The sequence below is a fragment of the Mus musculus genome, chromosome 11 (genome assembly GCF_000001635.26).
Source record: "Mus musculus strain C57BL/6J chromosome 11, GRCm38.p6 C57BL/6J".
In the NCBI taxonomy this organism is placed as follows: domain Eukaryota; kingdom Metazoa; phylum Chordata; class Mammalia; order Rodentia; family Muridae; genus Mus; species Mus musculus.
Genome location: NC_000077.6, coordinates 102,475,564 through 102,493,350, shown reverse-complemented (window position 1 = coordinate 102,493,350; position 17,787 = coordinate 102,475,564). Strand labels below are relative to the sequence as shown.

Sequence of the window (17,787 nt, the reverse complement as noted above, 5' to 3'; positions counted from 1 at the left end):
GTGCTGATGGGGGAGAATGCTATTCTGGGTTCTTAGGGGGCAGGGGCAGGGACGCCAGAGACTTGGTAAAGGGAATTCTTTGATCTAAATTGGGAAAGAAAGTTGGAGTCAGATAAGGAAAATAGAATCTTAACTGAGTCTTGGAACCCATGATGTGGCTCAGTAGATGAGGGAGGGTCTGCTGTTCGCTCAGCCTAATGACACAGGTCATTTCCTGCGACCCCGTGGGGGTGGGGAAACGGAGAACAGTAAATAAATGAATACATACATACATACACACATACATACATGAATACATACATACATACATGCATAAAGAAGTGATTCCTTGGGGCTGGAGAAATAGCTCAGCAGGTAAAAGCACTGACTGCTCTTCCAGAGGTCCTGAGTTCAAATCCCAGCAATCACAAGGTGGCTCACAACCATCCTTAATCTGACGCTCTCTTCTGGGGTGTCTGAAGACAGCTACATGTATTTATAATAAATAAATAAATCTTCTTGGTGTTTGTTTGTTTTTCAAGACAGGGTTTCTCTGTGTAGTCCTGACTGTCCTGGAACTCACTCTGTAGACCAGGCTGGCCTCGAACTCTGAAATCTGCCTGCCTCTGCCTCCCAAGTGCTGGGATTAAAGGTGTGCGCCGCCACCACCCGGCTAATAAATCTTTTTTAAAAAAATGAAAGGAAGGAAGGGGCTCCAGGGCAGTGGAACGGGGTGACCCTGAGTATTGAGACCCTGCAGCGATGCTGAGCAGGTTTCTAGGCCCGCGCTACCAGGAACTGGCCAGAACCTGGATTCCCACAGCCTGTATGTGGGGCACTGTGGGTGCCATGGGACTGGTGTGGGCCACGGACTGACGGCTGATCCTGGGCTGGGTGCCTTACATCAACAGCAAGTTTAAGAAGGACGATTAGGCAGCCCCTCCCCCACCACAGGCCTCGATGGTGCCATGTTGAGGCCTCAGACACAGCGTAGTCCTGTGGAGGACACTGAGGAAGTCGGACACTGGAGAGGTCTGCACCGCTCAGGGAGCTTCCGCGTTGACAGACACTAGGGCTGCCTTGATGGGTGCAGCATTAAACCTTGTTCTTACGCCTTGGAAAAAAAAAGAAAGGAAGGAAGGATTCCTTTTAAAGAAAAGGCGTGTTTCTCCATTCCATCAGAATGTCACTGTACTGACTACTTTTGGTGTGGAAGTGTAAACTGAATAAACCCTTTCCTTCCCAACTTGCTTCTTGGTCGTGATGTTTTGTGCGGGAATGGAAACCCTGACTAGGGGCTGGAGAGAGAACTTAGTGATTAAGAGCACTGACTGCTCTTCTAGAGGTCCTGAGTTCAATTCCCAGCAACCACATGGTGGCTCACAACCATCTGTAATGGGATCTGATGCTCTCTTCTGGTGTGCCTGAAGACAGCTACAGTGTACTCACATACATACAATAAATAAAAATCTTTAGAAAGAAAGGAAGGAAGAAACCCTGATTAAGACAAATTGGTATTCCTGTGACAATCTGACCATGTTTTGGAGGACTGTGGAAGAACTTTGGAACTTTGAGCTAGAAGAGCCATTGGAATGAATGTTAAGAGCTCTGTGTGATGTTGTGTAGGAGCTTGGAAGATAATGTTGAGAACAGTGCAGAACAGTGGTCGATGGTGGCGCACGCCTTTAATCCCAGCACTCGGGAGGCAGAGGCAGGCGGATTTCTGAGTTCGAGGCCAGCCTGATCTACAGAGTGAGTTCCAAGACAACCAGGGCTACACAGAGAAACCCTGTCTCGAAAAAAAAAAAAAGAGAGAACAGTGCAGAAAATGGAGACCTGGCTTGTGAAATTTCAGAGGGAAGATTAAAGACTCTTATCAGGGCCATTGCTATTTTGATTGTGAAGACTCTGGTTTTGGTTAGCTGGGGCTGAAGAATCAGCTGTGATTAACAAGATACCAGAACTACTAAAGTGAAACCTTTTCTTTCCTTACTGGGACTTTTGATGCTGGTTACCTGGAGCTAAGAAATGAGTGATGATTAAGAGACCAGAATCATTGAGGTGAAATCTGGGAAATGTTTCCTGAGAGCACAGGGTCTGTGTTCCAGAGATTGCCAAGGTTGTACCTCATGCTGCAGCAGGACTTGGTAATGTGTAAGAGTCACCCAGGTGGTACTGGTTTGAAGGCATGAAGGGGTCACGCAGAGCAGCTGAGGCTCAGCACTGTGAGAGGCCATGAAAGGCCATTGGTGAAGGTGTAACCTCAGTTGCAATTGATGGCCCAGGACTAAAGAGGTCATGCAAAGGAGTTGAGGCTTGGCACCATGAAGAGAGCCTATGAGAGGCTATTGGTGAAATCTAGTTGCAGTGTTTTGGATATGCCAGTACCGTGAACGCCCACCAAGAACAGCAAAAGCAGTGGAATACAGGCAGTTGGAGCCTAGAAAACAGGGTGTGTGCTACAAAGGGCAGAGCTGGAGAAGTGACTCAAGTCCTTGGAGGAGCCCAGAAGATCATGAGTGGATCCCAGATATTGTACCATTAGAGTTTGATTTTGATTTTGACTGTGCCATGATAGTTTTCCCTTCTGAAAGAAGAAAGTATTTTGATGGAGCCCACAGTTAAGAGACATTGTAAAAAAGACTTTGAATTTTAAAAGAGATTAGATATTTTAAAGGGATTGAATTTTTAATATGTAAGAATTAGCAAAGACTGTGGGACTTTTAAAGTTTTTTAGATCTTGGTGAATAAGAAAGTATGGATTGAGGCTTAATAGTGATGTTTTTATGTGTCAACTTGACACAAACTGGAGTTATCACAGAGAAAGGAGCCTCCCTTGAGGAAATGGCTCCATGAGATCCAGCTGTGGGCATTTTCTCAGTGATTAAGGGTGGGAGGACCCATTATGGGTAGTGCCATCTCTGGACTGGTAGTCTTGGGTTCTATAAGAAAGCAAGCTGAGCAAGCCAGGGGAAGCAAGCCAGTAAGGAACATCCCTCCATGGCCTCTGCATCAGCTCCTGCTTCCTGACCTGCTTGAGTTCCAGTCCTGACTTCCTTTGGTGATGAACAGCAATGTGGAAGTATAAGCTGAATAAGCCCTTTCCTCCCCAACTTGCTTCTTGGTTTTGATGTTTTGTGCAGGAATAGAAACCCTGACTAAGACAGTCACCATCAGAGTCTGTGTGCTAGGTTTGGGGAGGTTTGTATGCTGTCTCTCAGACTGTGCTAAACCTGGGAAGTTCTCATTCTACCCTGAGACTCCAGGTTTGACTGTGAAGTTTGTCAGGGTTATGAAGGAATATTTGCTGGACTTGATAGAGTACGATACGTTTTACCTAGAAGGAAGCTTAACACGAGATACGTCTCCTTGATGACATTCTGTTTTCTATCTGTGTCTGTACTTGGAGCAGAACTTTTGGGTAGAATGTGTTGAGAATGCTGTGAGCTTGGTCCTGTTCCTTCATCTTTCAGAACGTATAGAGCCAGGTGTGTGTGATGGACCACCCGTTTAATCCCTGTTCTCAGGAGACAGAGGCAAGTGGTTCTCTCTTTAGTTCTAGGCTAGCCAAGGGCTACACAATGAGACAAAAGAGAGGCGAGGAGGAAGAAAACCTAATCCTTGTCTGACACGATCTGGAGGCTCCAGGCTTTGATGAATATGATTATTTTTTTTGAACAATGTCCTATAATTCAACAAATACCTGCTTTGAGTTAGATGCACGTAGAACTTCTTGAGGTGTATAGGGAGATACGAGAAAAACATTGCATTCTATTTAAATTTTGATAAGAGAGTCTATTAAGTGTTTAGGAAGGAGAAAAACAAGATTTATCCATAACAAATGGCATAATAGTCATAGTGAATCCATTCTGCCCCATTCCTCTCAGAAGAAAAACATTGAAATTCATACTTCTTAAGATAGTTTTGATCCTCACTGAGCCTGGTGGTGCAAAAGTGTAATCCCAGCTACTTGGAAGGCAGCAGCAGGAGTTCAAGGCCTGCCTGGGCCACAGACTAAGGTGACTTCAGGCACCTCAATGAGGCCTTCTCTAAAAGGGTTGGGGCTATAGATAGTTCAGTAATAAGCTTAGTACCAAAAGGGGCGGGGGGGGGGCAGGGAATGACTTGAGTTTATAGAAATCTAAATCTATATGGGACCTACACCAGCACCAGCTTTGTTAGCTGTTGATTAATTGAAGTTCTCCAAACTTAAGAGGAAGGAGTACGGCCTCACTCACTGCTCATCGACAGTAGCAGTCTTTCCTGAAGTTTTCCGACCATTTCTCTTGAAGAAATGGAACCTATTACAGAAAAAGGGTAGTTTCATTTATCTAGACGTGATTACTCGTGTGTGTGTGTGTGTGTGTGTGTGTGTGTGTGTGTGTGTGTACATACACGTGTGTGTTTTCCACTCTTGCTTCTCCCCAGCCCTCGTTGAGTGCTTTTGTCCCTGATGTTGAGTATATCATTTGTAGATTCACTGAGAGCTTATGTAGTAATGCTTGCCTTATTTTTTCTCTTCCACTCTTGTTTTATTTTTTACTTTTTTTTCTCTTTGTGATGTGACGTTTTCAGCTGATGTTTTGAGAGCAAATCCTTCTAATTTGGGAGCCCAGATCACAAGAGTGAGTTTTTCTATAGTGTCTTTAGCTGTATATCTTTTGTGTGTGTGTGTCTTTCTACCTTTCCCCCTCCCAGTTCCAAAAGATTTGAAACACACTTCATAAATACTAGGTAAGAAAATTCCTCTGTCTGTTGAACACCATGCCTTTCTAAAGCAATGTCCACTTTATATTGGGTCAGCTCCCTTTTCCTAAGCTGTTGGGAGAGCATAGGCTGCTGGGCAGGCCTTGCGTTCACTTTTCATGTTCTGAGTGTGTTGCACCGTCTTCATTGCAGATGGGTATGTCGGACTCTGTCACCAGCCTGTCTCATGACACCACTTCTTCGCTTTTTGTTTTCTTTTGTTTTGAGGAAAATTACACAGTAGCTTCTGAGAACAAAAGGCCCATTCTGTTACTAGAATTTTAAGTCACAGAATCTTCAACTTTCCTGTGTCCTTCTTCCCTGATATTCCTCTCAGGGTTATGAAGGAGTGGAAAGCAACATGATTATTTCCATTTTAGCAGACAGGCTGGATTTGAAAGTGGTCAGGCTGAGTTCTGAACATGCCAGGGTTGGAAGACCTCTCGACTTTAATAATTGTAAGAAACCTCTGTTATCACTAAAACCAGATAAAACCTCCACATTTTTATGGTGGGGAAAGAGTATTTCTGTTTGCTCTGATAATGATAACCTCCCATGTAAGCTGTACATTGCTTTTTTTTTTTAGCTCTTACACCTTGGGTAATTTTCTGTACCAGCCTAACCCCTTTCTGTCACTTTGGCCTGTGTTACTGCGATTTCTCTCACATTTGTTTGTCTGGTTCTGCATCCTGGAAGAGCAGGTGATTGGTCTCTTTCCTTTCTTCCCAATAGTCTAAAATCTGCGTGTTGCTTCTGGAATCATTTTGTTTTGTACAATAAGGCAAATGACTTGCTGTCCTAATTACAAATGCCCATAATCCAAGTGTCGTGCTCAGAGTGACCAGCGTTGTGTTTCTGAGCACCACATGAATAGAATAGTGTATTCCATGCCAGTGTTATGACATTGGTTCAGGGTAAATATTATAAAGGCTTTGCCCTCACATCTGTGTGTTATTAAAAATTGCTCACCTTCTATTTCTTTCTTTTTAACTCAGAGATTAAAAGATCTCAAGCAGAGAGAGTTTGCCCGAAATGTCTCTTCAAGATCCCGCAAAGACGAGAAGAAACAAGAAAAAGCCCTTCGGCGGCTCCATGAGTTGGCAGAGCAAAGAAAACAAGCTGAATGGTAGGAAAATTTCATGTTAGGAATGTCCTGTAGATAAATAGAATCCTTAAATTTTACATTTACAGATTTAAAATTATAATTCAAACACTGGATGTAGTAGCTCATGCCTATAATCCTAGCACTTGGGAGTCTGAGGCGAGAGAATTGCTGTAAGATTAAAGCCAACCTGGCTGATGAGACCTGATCTCAAAAAGAATATATCTAAAAATATTTAACTTGGGTGGCGGGGGAGGGGCTGTGGAGAGCTAGCTCAGCAGTATGAACACTGGCTGCTCTTCCATAGGTCCCATTCAGTTCCCAGCAACCACAGGGTACCTCACAGCCCTCTGTAAGAAATCTGCTGCCCTCTTCTGGCGATCACGTGTACATGCAGAGTGCTCATAAGTAAAAATAAAGTAGAAACTCTTAAGATTTTGAATTGGGCCGGTGTCTATCTCGGTGCTTTACAGAAAGCTACATAATGTCCTGGGTTTGATTCTTCAGTACCACATAAGAATGTTGGCAATACCTGTAATCCCAGAGCTCAGGATGGAGAGGCAGGAGGTCCAGAAGTCCAGGGCTGTGCTTGGTTGTGTAATGAGTCTGAGGTCATCCTGGGACACCTGAGAGCCTATCTGAAAAGAGAATGGAGAACGGGTGAAGTGGAGAGCTCCGTGGAGTTGTCCTGAAGAGTGACTGACTGACTCCATTAGACATAACTAAAAGGTGCCTCCTGCCACAGTGAGGCCGTGGTTTCTGTTCCACGCTCTCCAGCACACCGTGCAGAAAAGCACAGCACTCCAGATTACCACTACAACCTCCTAGCACATGTTTGCTGAGTCAGGTATTATCACTGCCTTTTTAAACTATACAGTTAGCCAGTGTGATTGTGTATACCCTAATCTCAGCACTCTGGAAATAAAGACAGGCTGATTTCTGAATTTGACGCCAGATTGATCTATATAATGAGTCTGTCATCTCAAAAACAAAACAAAAACTGAAAAATTAAAAGAAAATAAAGTTGTATTATTAAAAAGATATATTGAGTGTAGAGCAGGATAGAGTACCTCTTTAAGGATCCAAGTTCTTCACTACTGGGAAAAGTAAAAGACAAACTTTGAGAAGAGGGGGCCAGGCATAGTGGTGCAGGCCTTTCATCCCAGCACTTGGGAGGCAGAGACAGGCAAATCTCTAGGGGTTCAAAACCATGCTGGTCTACCTAGTGAGCTCCAGGACAGCCAGGGCTACACAGGAAAACAAACAAAAGAGGAGGAGGAGGAAGATGGGACAGAGCCTTGGCTTCTGAATGCTCAGAAATCTTACCACTTTACCTGCAAAAGCATAATACCGTGGCGTGTGAAATATGTGTGCACCTGTGTGTTTCAGTCACTCTCCAGAGGACCATTCCCCTCATATTCTTGGTTTGGTCTTAGCCTATACTTCAGATTTCTATTTTGTGTTTAATTTGTTTGGTGTATAGACCAGGCTGGCCTTGAACTCAGAGATCCTCCTGCCTCTGTCTCCAGAGGGCTGGGATCAGAGGTGTGGGCTACCATGCTTGGTTGCAGTTTCTTATCTGACAAATTTACAAATTGCATTTGCTTCCTGTGTTTGTGCAAGGATTCATGTGCCATGGTGTGTGTGGATGACAGGACAGCACTTCAGTCTGGTCTGTTTATCCACCTTTACATGAACTCTAGGGATTAAACTCAGGATGGCCACCCTGAACCTTCTGAACCTGCTGAACCATCTCATGAGCCCGATTTGCAACTTTTTCTGTAGTAAATGCATCTTTCTTGGGCATGTTCTAAGGATATCGCCACAAAAGATGTATGTCAGGCTACTTTCTGGTTCAGGACATATTATAACACTTGTTTTTCTTCAGAAGCAACTTTAGCTATTTTATAAATTAGCAGTTAAAAGATGGCCAGGTAAAAATGATCAGTGTGTAGGTTACTGGTTTGGCACTGGGCCCTGTACATGCAACATCATTTGTTCATTGATATGAGGTAGACTGGGCTGGTGAGATGGCTCAGGGGGTAAGAACACTGACTGCTCTTCCAAAGGTCCTGAGTTCAAATCCCAGCAACCACATGGTGGCTCAAAACCCTCTTCTGGAGTGTCTGAAGACAGCTACAGTGTACTTACATATAATAGATAGATAGATAGATAGATAGATAGATAGATAGATAGGAGGTAGACTGTGACATAATATAATATAATATGTCTTACTATCTCTGTCTGGTTGGACTCTGTCTTGAACAGCAACAGCACATACAACAAAATTTAGATACCATGGTATCTGGATTTTTTGGCCCCAAGTTGAATACAGTTAGTTATATCTAACTAATTGTCTTTAGTTACTGAGTTCAGGCTTCAGGAAATGCCTAGATAGTCCATACATAGCAAGATAGGCGGTAAACACTGGCTTTAAAGCATCTTAGTAGTTCTGTTGTAGGAGCTGGAACGTAGCTTGTTATAGGCATCATTCTATAACAACACACACACCAAAGTATAATCGTTTGAGTTTTTTTGTTGTTTTGTTTTGTCTTGTTTTTAAGATTTATTTGCTTCATGTATGTAGATATTCTGCCACTTGTCTTCAGACACATCAGAAGGTGGCATCAAATGCCCATTACAGATGGTTGTGAGCTACCATGTGGTTGCTGGGAATTGAACTCAGGACTTCAGGAGGAAGTCAGTGCTCTTAACTGCTGAGCTATCTCTCCAGCCCAAGTGTAATCATTCTTGCAGTTCAACAGGGGTCAACAGCATGGCTCAACAGGTAGAGGAGGTGAGCCTGAAAGCCTCATCAAGTCCCAGAACCCAAACAGCAGGAGATGACCAACTCTACAAGTTGTTCTCCGATATCCACACATGTGCCATGGCTTGTGTACGTTCACACACACAGTTAATAAAATGTAACAAAAAAATACATTAAAAGCCGGGCGTGGTGGTGCACGCCTTTAATCCCAGCACTCGGGAGGCAGAGGCAGGTGGATCTCTGAGTTTGAGGCCAGCCTGGTCTACAAAGTGAGTTCCAGGACAGCCAGGGCTATACAGAGAAACCCTGTCTCGAAAAACCAAAAAAAAAATAAAAATAAAAATAAAAAAAGAAATACATTAAAAAGAAAATTATAGAATTATTAATGTTTAAGCTGTGTGCTATATGTGTGCTATAATGCCTGAAAGATGAATCATTCCTTTATTTGCTATTTCCATGCTCCCTATCCATTGATTGGAAGAAAAAGTCCATATTCCTATAACTTGCATTATAAATTATAAACTTATAAATTAAACTTTATTATAATGTAGCCTCTCTCTCTCTCTCTCTCTCTCTCTCTCTCTCTCTCTCTCTCTGGATGTGTACATGTGTGTGATTAAGTACAATCCAGTGTCATGTTTTCTGTGTAGCCCTGGCTGTCCTGGAACTCACTTTGAAGACCCGGCTGGCCTCAAACTCAGATATCCCCCTGCCTCTGCCTCCCGAGTGCTGGGATTAAAGGTGTGTGCCACCACTGCCCATCTGATTTCTAAAACAAATATAACCACATGGTAGTCCAGTAGAGGCTTCCAGCTATGTTTAATTCAGAATGTGTATGTGTATATATTAAATTTGTAAGCTGCATATATACTTGTAAATCCAGCCTTCTGGATTCAAACTAGTATCTTCTACTGCTACTACTCCTTTCTCCTCCTCTTCCTCCTCCTTTTCCTCCCCTTTCCCCTTCCTTCCTTCCTTCCTTCCTTCCTTCCTTCCTTCCTTCCTTCCTTCCTTCCTTCCTTCCTTCCTTCCTTTTTATTAAATGAAATTTGAAGGAGGCTAGTGAGATGGCTCAGTGGGTAAGAGCACCCGACTGCTCTTCCAAACGTCCGGAGTTCAAATCCCAGCAACCACATGGTGGCTCACAACCATCTGTAACAAGATCTGATGCCCTCTTCTGCTCTTCTGGTGTGTCTGAAGACAGCTACAGTGTACTTACATATAATAAATAAATAAATCTTTAAAAAAAAAAAAAAAGAAATTTGAATGGAGTGTGGTAGGGCATAGCTTTATTCCTAATGCTCCGGCTAACCTCTGAGTTGAAGGTCAGCCTATATACAAAATGAGTTCTAGGCTAGCAAAGGCTACATAGTGAGACCCTGTCTCAAAAATAAATAAATAAATAAATAAATAAAATAAAAGTAAAGTTTGAAACGCTTCCCACCAGCTCTGTGTAATGGAAGAAGATAACCAACTCTCAGGTCCTAACCTCAACATGAATGGCATGGCATCAATGAACACACAAATAGAAAGAGAAATTTTTTTAAATGTTGTCTAGGATGAACTAGAACTCACTGCATAGATGAAACCAATCTTGAATTCAATAGTAATCCTGTGTCTCTGCCGCCTAAGTGCTGTGCTTAAAGGCTTAAACCACCATGCCCTGTAGAATAACCTTTGGAATGGTTGTATATCCGCATAGTTGATTATATGCCAGGTTACGGTAGGGTGGTAGGAAGATTGCAAGCCCAGCAAGATGGCCCAGTGGGTAAAGGTTTTTGCCACCTAATTTCAAACCCCAGAATCCACATGGTATATGGAGAGAACTAGCTCTAGCCTCTAAATACAGACCTTTAACATGCATTCTTTCTGTCTATCTCCCCCCCTCCCCAAGTAAACAAATACATGTAATCTTGAAAGTGGGGGCGCTAGAGAGATTGATTGTTCAGTGGTTAAAGAGCACTAGATGCCCTTCAGAGAACCTGGATTCAATCTCCAGTTCACATTCTTTTATAAACTCTAATCCCAGGGGATCCAACGTCCTCTTCTGACTTCCAAAGGCAATGCATACATGTAATACACAGGCATACATAAAAGCAAAATGTGCACATAAACTTAAAATAAAATGAAAAGGAAAAATTTGTTTTAAATATATGATTGCTCTAATACATGATTTACTCTGTCTGCATGTACACCTGCATGCCAGAGAGGGCATCAAATCCCTTTAGAGATGGTTGTGAGCTACCATGTGGTTGCTGAGAACTGAACTTGGGACCTTTGAAAGAGCAACCAGTGTTCTTAATCACTAAGCCATCTCATCAGCCCCAGAGAAAAATTTTTTTTTTTTTTAAAAAGGCTTGGTAACAGATTAAAGACGAAACTGTGAGATGCTATTGGTAAAGAAGTTGAGCCTTTTTGTAGGGCAAACAGCTTAAAGGATAGCAATAGCTTGCTGGCCTTGGGAATTTAACCTGGTACTTGAACCAAATGAAACTTTGCCTACCTCCGTTCAATAAGTCCCATTCATCAGCACATTGCTAGGGACAGCCACTCTGGATCTTTGAGACCAACCTATGATGAGTGGAAGGACAAAAAAGACGAATGTTTTATATAAGATCTATAACTCGAATCCTCTCTTTTGTTTTCTCACTTTCTCAACCACTGTATAGTGCACCGGGAAGCGGGCCCATGTTCCGACCAACCACGGTGGCTGTAGACGAGGATGGTGGAGAAGAGGATAAAGATGAGTCATCAACCAACAGTGGTGCAAGTGCTGTTTCTTCTTGTGGCTTTGGAGCCGACTTCTCCACAGATAAAGGGGGCTCCTTCACGTCAGTACAGATCACTAATACCACTGGACTGTCACAGGCTCCTGGCTTAGCCTCCCAAGGTATTAGCTTTGGCATTAAGAATAATCTGGGACCCCCACTGCAGAAATTGGGAGTATCATTTTCCTTTGCCAAGAAAGCTCCCGTCAAACTTGAATCAATAGCATCCGTTTTCAAGGACCATGCAGAGGAAGGGAGCTCAGAAGATGGAACGAAGGCTGATGAGAAGAGCTCTGACCAAGGGGTGCAGAAGGTGGGAGATACTGATGGCACTGGTAATCTTGATGGAAAGAAAGAAGATGAAGACCCTCAGGATGGAGGGTCCCTTGCCTCAACACTGTCCAAGTTGAAAAGGATGAAACGGGAAGAAGGAACAGGGGCTACAGAGCCAGAATATTACCACTACATCCCCCCAGCACACTGCAAGGTCAAACCTAATTTCCCCTTCTTACTCTTTATGAGAGCCAGTGAACAGATGGAAGGGGATCATAGTGCACACTCAAAGAGTGCCCCCGAGAACAGAAAAAGCAGCTCTCCCAAGCCGCAAGGCTGTAGTAAGACAGCAGCAAGCCCAGGGGCAGAAAGAACAGTGAGTGAAGCTTCTGAGCTGCAAAAGGAAGCCGCTGTGGCTGGGCCTTCAGAGCCTGGAGGTAAAACTGAAACAAAGAAAGGCTCCGGAGGAGGGGAAGATGAGCAGAGTGTAGAGAGTAGGGAGACGTCAGAGAGCCCGATGTGTGAGTCCAATCCTAAAGACATTTCTCAGGCCACCCCAGCAACAAAAGCAGGCCAGGGACCCAAGCATCCTACTGGTCCATTCTTTCCAGTTTTAAGCAAGGATGAAAGCACTGCCCTCCAGTGGCCATCAGAACTACTCATTTTCACCAAAGCAGAGCCTTCCATCTCCTACAGTTGTAATCCTTTATACTTTGACTTTAAACTTTCAAGAAACAAAGATGCTAAAGCTAAAGGGACAGAAAAGCCAAAAGATGTCGCAGGCTCCTCAAAGGATCATCTCCAGAGCCTTGATCCTAGAGAACCGAATAAAAGCCAGGAAGAGGAGCAGGATGTAGTGCTCTCTTCAGAAGGCAGAGTGGATGAACCTGCATCAGGGGCTGCCTGTAGCAGCCTGAACAAGCAGGAGCCTGGGGGTAGCCATATGTCAGAAACTGAAGACACTGGGAGAAGCCATCCTAGCAAGAAAGAACCATCAGGCAAGTCTCACAGACACAAGAAGAAAAAGAAACACAAAAAATCCAGCAAGCACAAACGTAAACACAAGGCTGACACGGAAGAGAAGAGTTCTAAGGCAGAGTCTGGGGAGAAATCTAAGAAGCGCAAGAAACGAAAACGGAAGAAGAACAAATCATCAGCCGCAGCTGATTCTGAACGCGGACCCAAATCAGAACCTCCTGGAAGCGGCAGCCCGGCACCACCGAGAAGGCGGCGCCGAGCTCAAGATGATTCCCAGCGGAGATCCCTTCCTGCTGAAGAAGGAAACAGTGGCAAGAAGGATGATGGTGGGGGTGGTAGCAGTTGCCAAGATCACAGTGGGAGGAAACACAAAGGTGAACCACCAACTTCCTCCTGCCAGCGGAGAGCTAACACCAAACATAGCAGCCGGTCCAGCCATCGGAGCCAACCCAGTAGTGGTGATGAGGATAGTGATGATGCTTCCTCACACCGACTGCACCAGAAGTCTCCATCCCAGTACAGTGAGGAGGAGGAAGAGGAGGAGGAGGAAGAAGAGGAGGAAGATGAAGACTCCGGTAGTGAGCATTCTCGTAGCCGCTCTCGGTCTGGCCATCGCCATTCCTCACATCGTTCCTCCCGGCGCTCTTATTCTAGCAGCTCTGATGCCTCTTCAGACCAGAGCTGCTATAGTAGACAGCACAGTTACTCTGATGATAGCTATAGTGACTATAGCGACCGATCACGAAGGCACTCTAAGCGCTCTCACGATTCAGATGATTCAGACTATACCAGCTCCAAACACAGGTCTAAACGACACAAATACTCATCATCTGATGATGACTATAGCCTCAGTTGCAGCCAGTCCCGAAGCCGATCTCGGAGTCATACAAGGGAGCGATCAAGATCCCGGGGTCGAAGCCGCAGTAGCAGCTGTAGTCGCAGTCGAAGCAAGAGGAGAAGTCGCAGCACCACAGCCCACAGCTGGCAGCGAAGCCGAAGCTATAGCCGGGACCGGAGCCGCAGCACCAGGAGCCCTTCTCAGAGATCAGGCTCCAGAAAGGGCTCATGGGGTCATGAGAGCCCAGAGGAAAGGCGCTCTGGCCGCCGGGATTTCATTCGTTCAAAGATCTACCGCTCTCAATCCCCCCACTATTTCCAATCAGGTCGGGGAGAAGGTCCTGGAAAGAAAGAAGATGGCAGAGGAGATGACAGTAAAGGAGCAGGCCTGCCCTCCCAGAATAGCAATACTGGCACAGGAAGGGGGTCAGAAAGTGACTGCAGTCCTGAAGATAAGAATTCTGTTACTGCCAGACTGCTGCTAGAGAAGATCCAGTCCAGGAAAGTGGAGAGGAAACCCAATGTGTGCGAGGAGGTGCTGGCCACCCCTAATAAGGCTGGGCTCAAGTACAAGAACCCCCCACAAGGTTACTTTGGGCCTAAGCTCCCCCCGTCTCTTGGTAATAAGCCTGTTCTTCCAATGATAGGGAAGCTTCCAGCTACCCGGAAGTCCAATAAGAAATGTGAAGAGTCTGGCTTAGAAAGGGGAGAAGAGCAGGAACATTCAGAGCCAGAAGAAGGGTCCCCAAGGAGTAGTGATGCTCCATTTGGGCATCAGTTCTCAGAGGAAGCAGCTGGTCCCTTATCAGACCCTCCCCCAGAAGAGCCAAAGTCTGAAGAAGCTACTGCTGATCACTCTGTGGCTCCGCTAGGCACCCCAGCCCACACTGACTGCTACCCTGGGGATCCAGCCATCTCCCATAACTACCTCCCGGACCCCAGTGATGGGGATACTCTGGAGTCTCTGGATAGTGGCAGTCAACCAGGCCCTGTGGAATCCAGCTTGCTGCCTATAGCCCCAGACCTTGAGCACTTCCCCAATTATGCACCTCCCAGTGGGGAACCTAGTATTGAATCAACAGATGGGACTGAGGATGCCTCCTTGGCTCCTCTCGAGAGCCAGCCCATCACCTTCACCCCTGAGGAGATGGAGAAGTACAGCAAGCTCCAGCAGGCTGCACAGCAGCACATCCAGCAGCAGCTTCTGGCCAAACAAGTGAAGGCCTTTCCAGCCTCCACCGCCCTAGCTCCAGCCACACCAGCCCTGCAGCCCATCCACATTCAGCAGCCAGCCACAGCCTCTGCCACCTCCATCACCACTGTTCAGCATGCCATCCTACAGCATCATGCTGCAGCCGCTGCTGCCGCCATTGGCATTCACCCTCACCCCCACCCTCAGCCGCTTGCTCAAGTACATCATATTCCCCAGCCCCATCTAACCCCTATTTCTTTGTCCCATCTCACTCACTCAATTATCCCTGGCCACCCTGCCACCTTTCTTGCTAGCCACCCTATCCATATAATTCCTGCCTCAGCCATCCATCCTGGGCCCTTCACCTTTCATCCCGTCCCACACGCTGCCCTCTACCCCACCCTGCTTGCCCCACGGCCTGCTGCAGCAGCTGCCACAGCCCTCCATCTTCACCCACTGCTTCACCCCATCTTCTCAGGTCAGGACCTGCAGCACCCTCCCAGCCATGGGACTTGAGTTGGGAGTCGGAAGCCTGTGTTGAGCCAGGGAAGGTGGCCTGTTCTTCCCTTGGGGGTGTTGAGCCATTTATACCAGCAGGTAAAAGCTGGAACGGGCAGTGTCTTGACAGCCAAAGAAATGAGTTTTGGCTTGCAGGGATGGATTTAGATTTGAGGTTTGCTTTGGGTTTACTATCAGGGATATTTACCCCCTTTCTATTAGTCCCTCCCTCCTGTGTTTCTAAGCTAGGGAACACCAGTAAGTGCTACCCACACTCCTCTGCAGCAACATCTCCAGACTGTCAAGTAAGCCTCCTTCCTCCCTCTACTTTCTGATCCTCTGCACTTCCCCTCTGTAAGTTCAAAACATTTTCCTCCTCTAATGGGTTGTCACCAAAGCACTTGCCATGGGCCCATCTGGTCCTGCCTTCTCAGTGCCACGAGAAAGGCCAGGCTGTCTCTTCAGTGGTGAAAACTCCACTTTTCGGCAGTGTCTTTGACTATCCGTTTGTGACACGTTATCCCAGGTGAGGTGGAAGAGGGAGTCTAACCTAGAACCAAAAGCAACTCAGGCTGCAATTTGATCCACTTTCCTTACAAACAGAGCCATGCATTTGGCACTACTGTCCTCATGCCCCTCATCCCAGAAGAGGCATCTACATATCCCAGAAAAGAAGATCCTATCGTGAGTAGAAGCTACACTGAACATAGGGTCACCCATGTGCTTCCCAGAAAGGAGCTCGTGTCTGAAGGGTATATTTCCTTCTGTTATGTTGATGTTTTCTTCTTAATTTATAGGATTTTTTAATGTAAAATTGCACTGAACTCTATAAACATAAATGCTGCTTTTTGTAGCTCATATTAAAAAGGTTCCGTATTTGTAGTATACTGCAATAATATTTTTTACATCCAGCTCTTTAAGTGATCCTTGTTCTGGTGGCTTTCTGTAAATATGTTTGCCCTAGTTGAATTAAGAAACTTTAAAGGTTATAAAAGAAAAAAAAATAAAATATTTGTTTTCTGCTAGATGCAAAAATGACTAAGCATGTATATTTTATCAACCTCCTGTATTTTTTGAAGTTATGAACTATATAAAAATGTTGACACTTTTTTTTGTTTTGTTTTGTTTGCTGGGACAGTGTTAAATAATTTGCAGTAGTTGGTTCATCCTGCACTGGGACTCTCGGGTTGATGAGCAGCAGGCGGCTGCTGCTGTCAGGAGGATGCACAGTTGCAGTGGTCTCCCTGACGTGCTTTGTTATACAGAGAAACCGTGGACTCCATGGAGGAGGGGAGGATTGGTTCAACAGCTTTATTCTCTGGAAGCAGTGACACTCGGTGATTGTCTGGGAAAAGGGGTCCTTTGGTTTCCCTGGGTACCTTGTTCCAGACAGTCTTATTTGCCTTCCTAGTATTTAGCCCCCTCTGACAATTTTTTAAATGTGCCTTGTGGGTTGGCTAGACACTAAAATAGAAGTAGACCAGAGGATACTAGAGTTGGGACAGTTCTCTCTTTGTTGGGAGGTGAGCACGTTTATAGGTAGAGAGATTTTTGGCTTCAAAGTTCTGTGCCGTCTGCCCAGCTCGATTGCTATTTCAGCAGTAGAGGTTCCTTTTTTTTTTTTTCTCCAGTGACACTGACCAGAAGTCTGTCCATCCCTCTCCCCTTTGCCCTTCCCCCAGGCTCTCAGCCCTCCTTAACACTGACCCAAAGGTGCTTGTAATGCAGGTCTCATCTCCTTTGTTAGTGCTCTTCCTATGACTAGAACTGGTTAAGCAGTCAACTGACTGTTAACCCTGCTTGCCTAGGCCAAGGTTCTCTGTTCCTGCCTTCTCAAATTCCCAGCAGAGTGGGCTGTGTTAGGGAAGTGAGTGCTGGGCACTTGAGGCCCGTCCCTGCCTGAGCTTCTCCTACCTTCTGCTCATTGTCCCCTTACAAGTATCACTTTTAGGATAACTAGCCCTGGAAAAACGGTATCTGTTTGAAGTGAAGGGACTGGTTCTTCTTGCTTTCAGCCCGTGTAAATATTTAAATAAAACAGTATTAACATTTTTGTGCTGCTTCTCGTTAGGTTGTAGATCTAGCCATGCTCTGGCCGCCTCTGCCATCCTGGAGGTAGTTTTCCTTAACTTCCAGAATAGTGATTTTAAAACTTTAAAAAAAAAAAGGGGGGGGGATAACCTATCCTTACATACAAGCATAACAGATTGTATCTAACTTTATCACATATGATAGAGATGTATATGCTGTAAAGTGAGGGGAAGGAGCTTTCTAATAAACCAGTGCTTTGTGCAAACTTAGTGGAGTCTGTTGTGATTGCTGCTGCATAGGCTGGGGCAGGTGGGAGTGTGGGTTACAAACAGTGTCCTGTTGGACGCAGTCTGATAATGGGCCCTCTAGGCTAGCTTGAAATGTTGAAAATTGTTATGAGCACTCAGGTAGCCCATGATCAGGATTAGTTTACCTTAAGATGCTTTACCTGGATGCTTTTCCAGTCTTAGGCAGGTGACTGGAAGTGTGCACTTAAGATTCATCTGCTGAGCCTTTGACCTCCAGGTGAAATTCTGTATTACCAGGCTTGAGTTACCATAGTCAACTCTGATTACCGCTGTAATGTTGGAGTGCTTCTGCCTGGCCTATAAGCCTG

General features: G+C 45.3%; 1 protein-coding gene and 1 pseudogene across 14 annotated transcripts in view; both read left to right on the top strand.

The window, feature by feature from the left end:
- Positions 1–17,440, top strand: part of Gpatch8 (G patch domain containing 8) — an 80,481-nt gene extending 63,041 nt beyond the window's left edge. For 9 of the 14 annotated variants that reach the window (XM_017314538.2, XM_006533251.2, XM_030245975.1 and 6 more), the window contains 2 exons: positions 5,721–5,851; positions 11,264–17,440. In XM_017314538.2, the coding sequence (XP_017170027.1) occupies positions 5,721–5,851; positions 11,264–15,158 (4,026 nt within the window). In that variant the 3' untranslated portion in view covers positions 15,159–17,440. Of the gene's footprint in view, positions 1–4,554; positions 4,605–5,720; positions 5,852–11,263 lie in introns of all 14 variants that reach the window. The other 5 variants (XM_030245976.1, XM_017314544.2, XM_030245977.1 and 2 more) reach the window with 2 other exon arrangements.
- On the top strand, positions 692–1,099 carry Gm11628 (predicted gene 11628; annotated as a pseudogene).
- Positions 17,441–17,787: the final 347 nt, after the last annotated feature.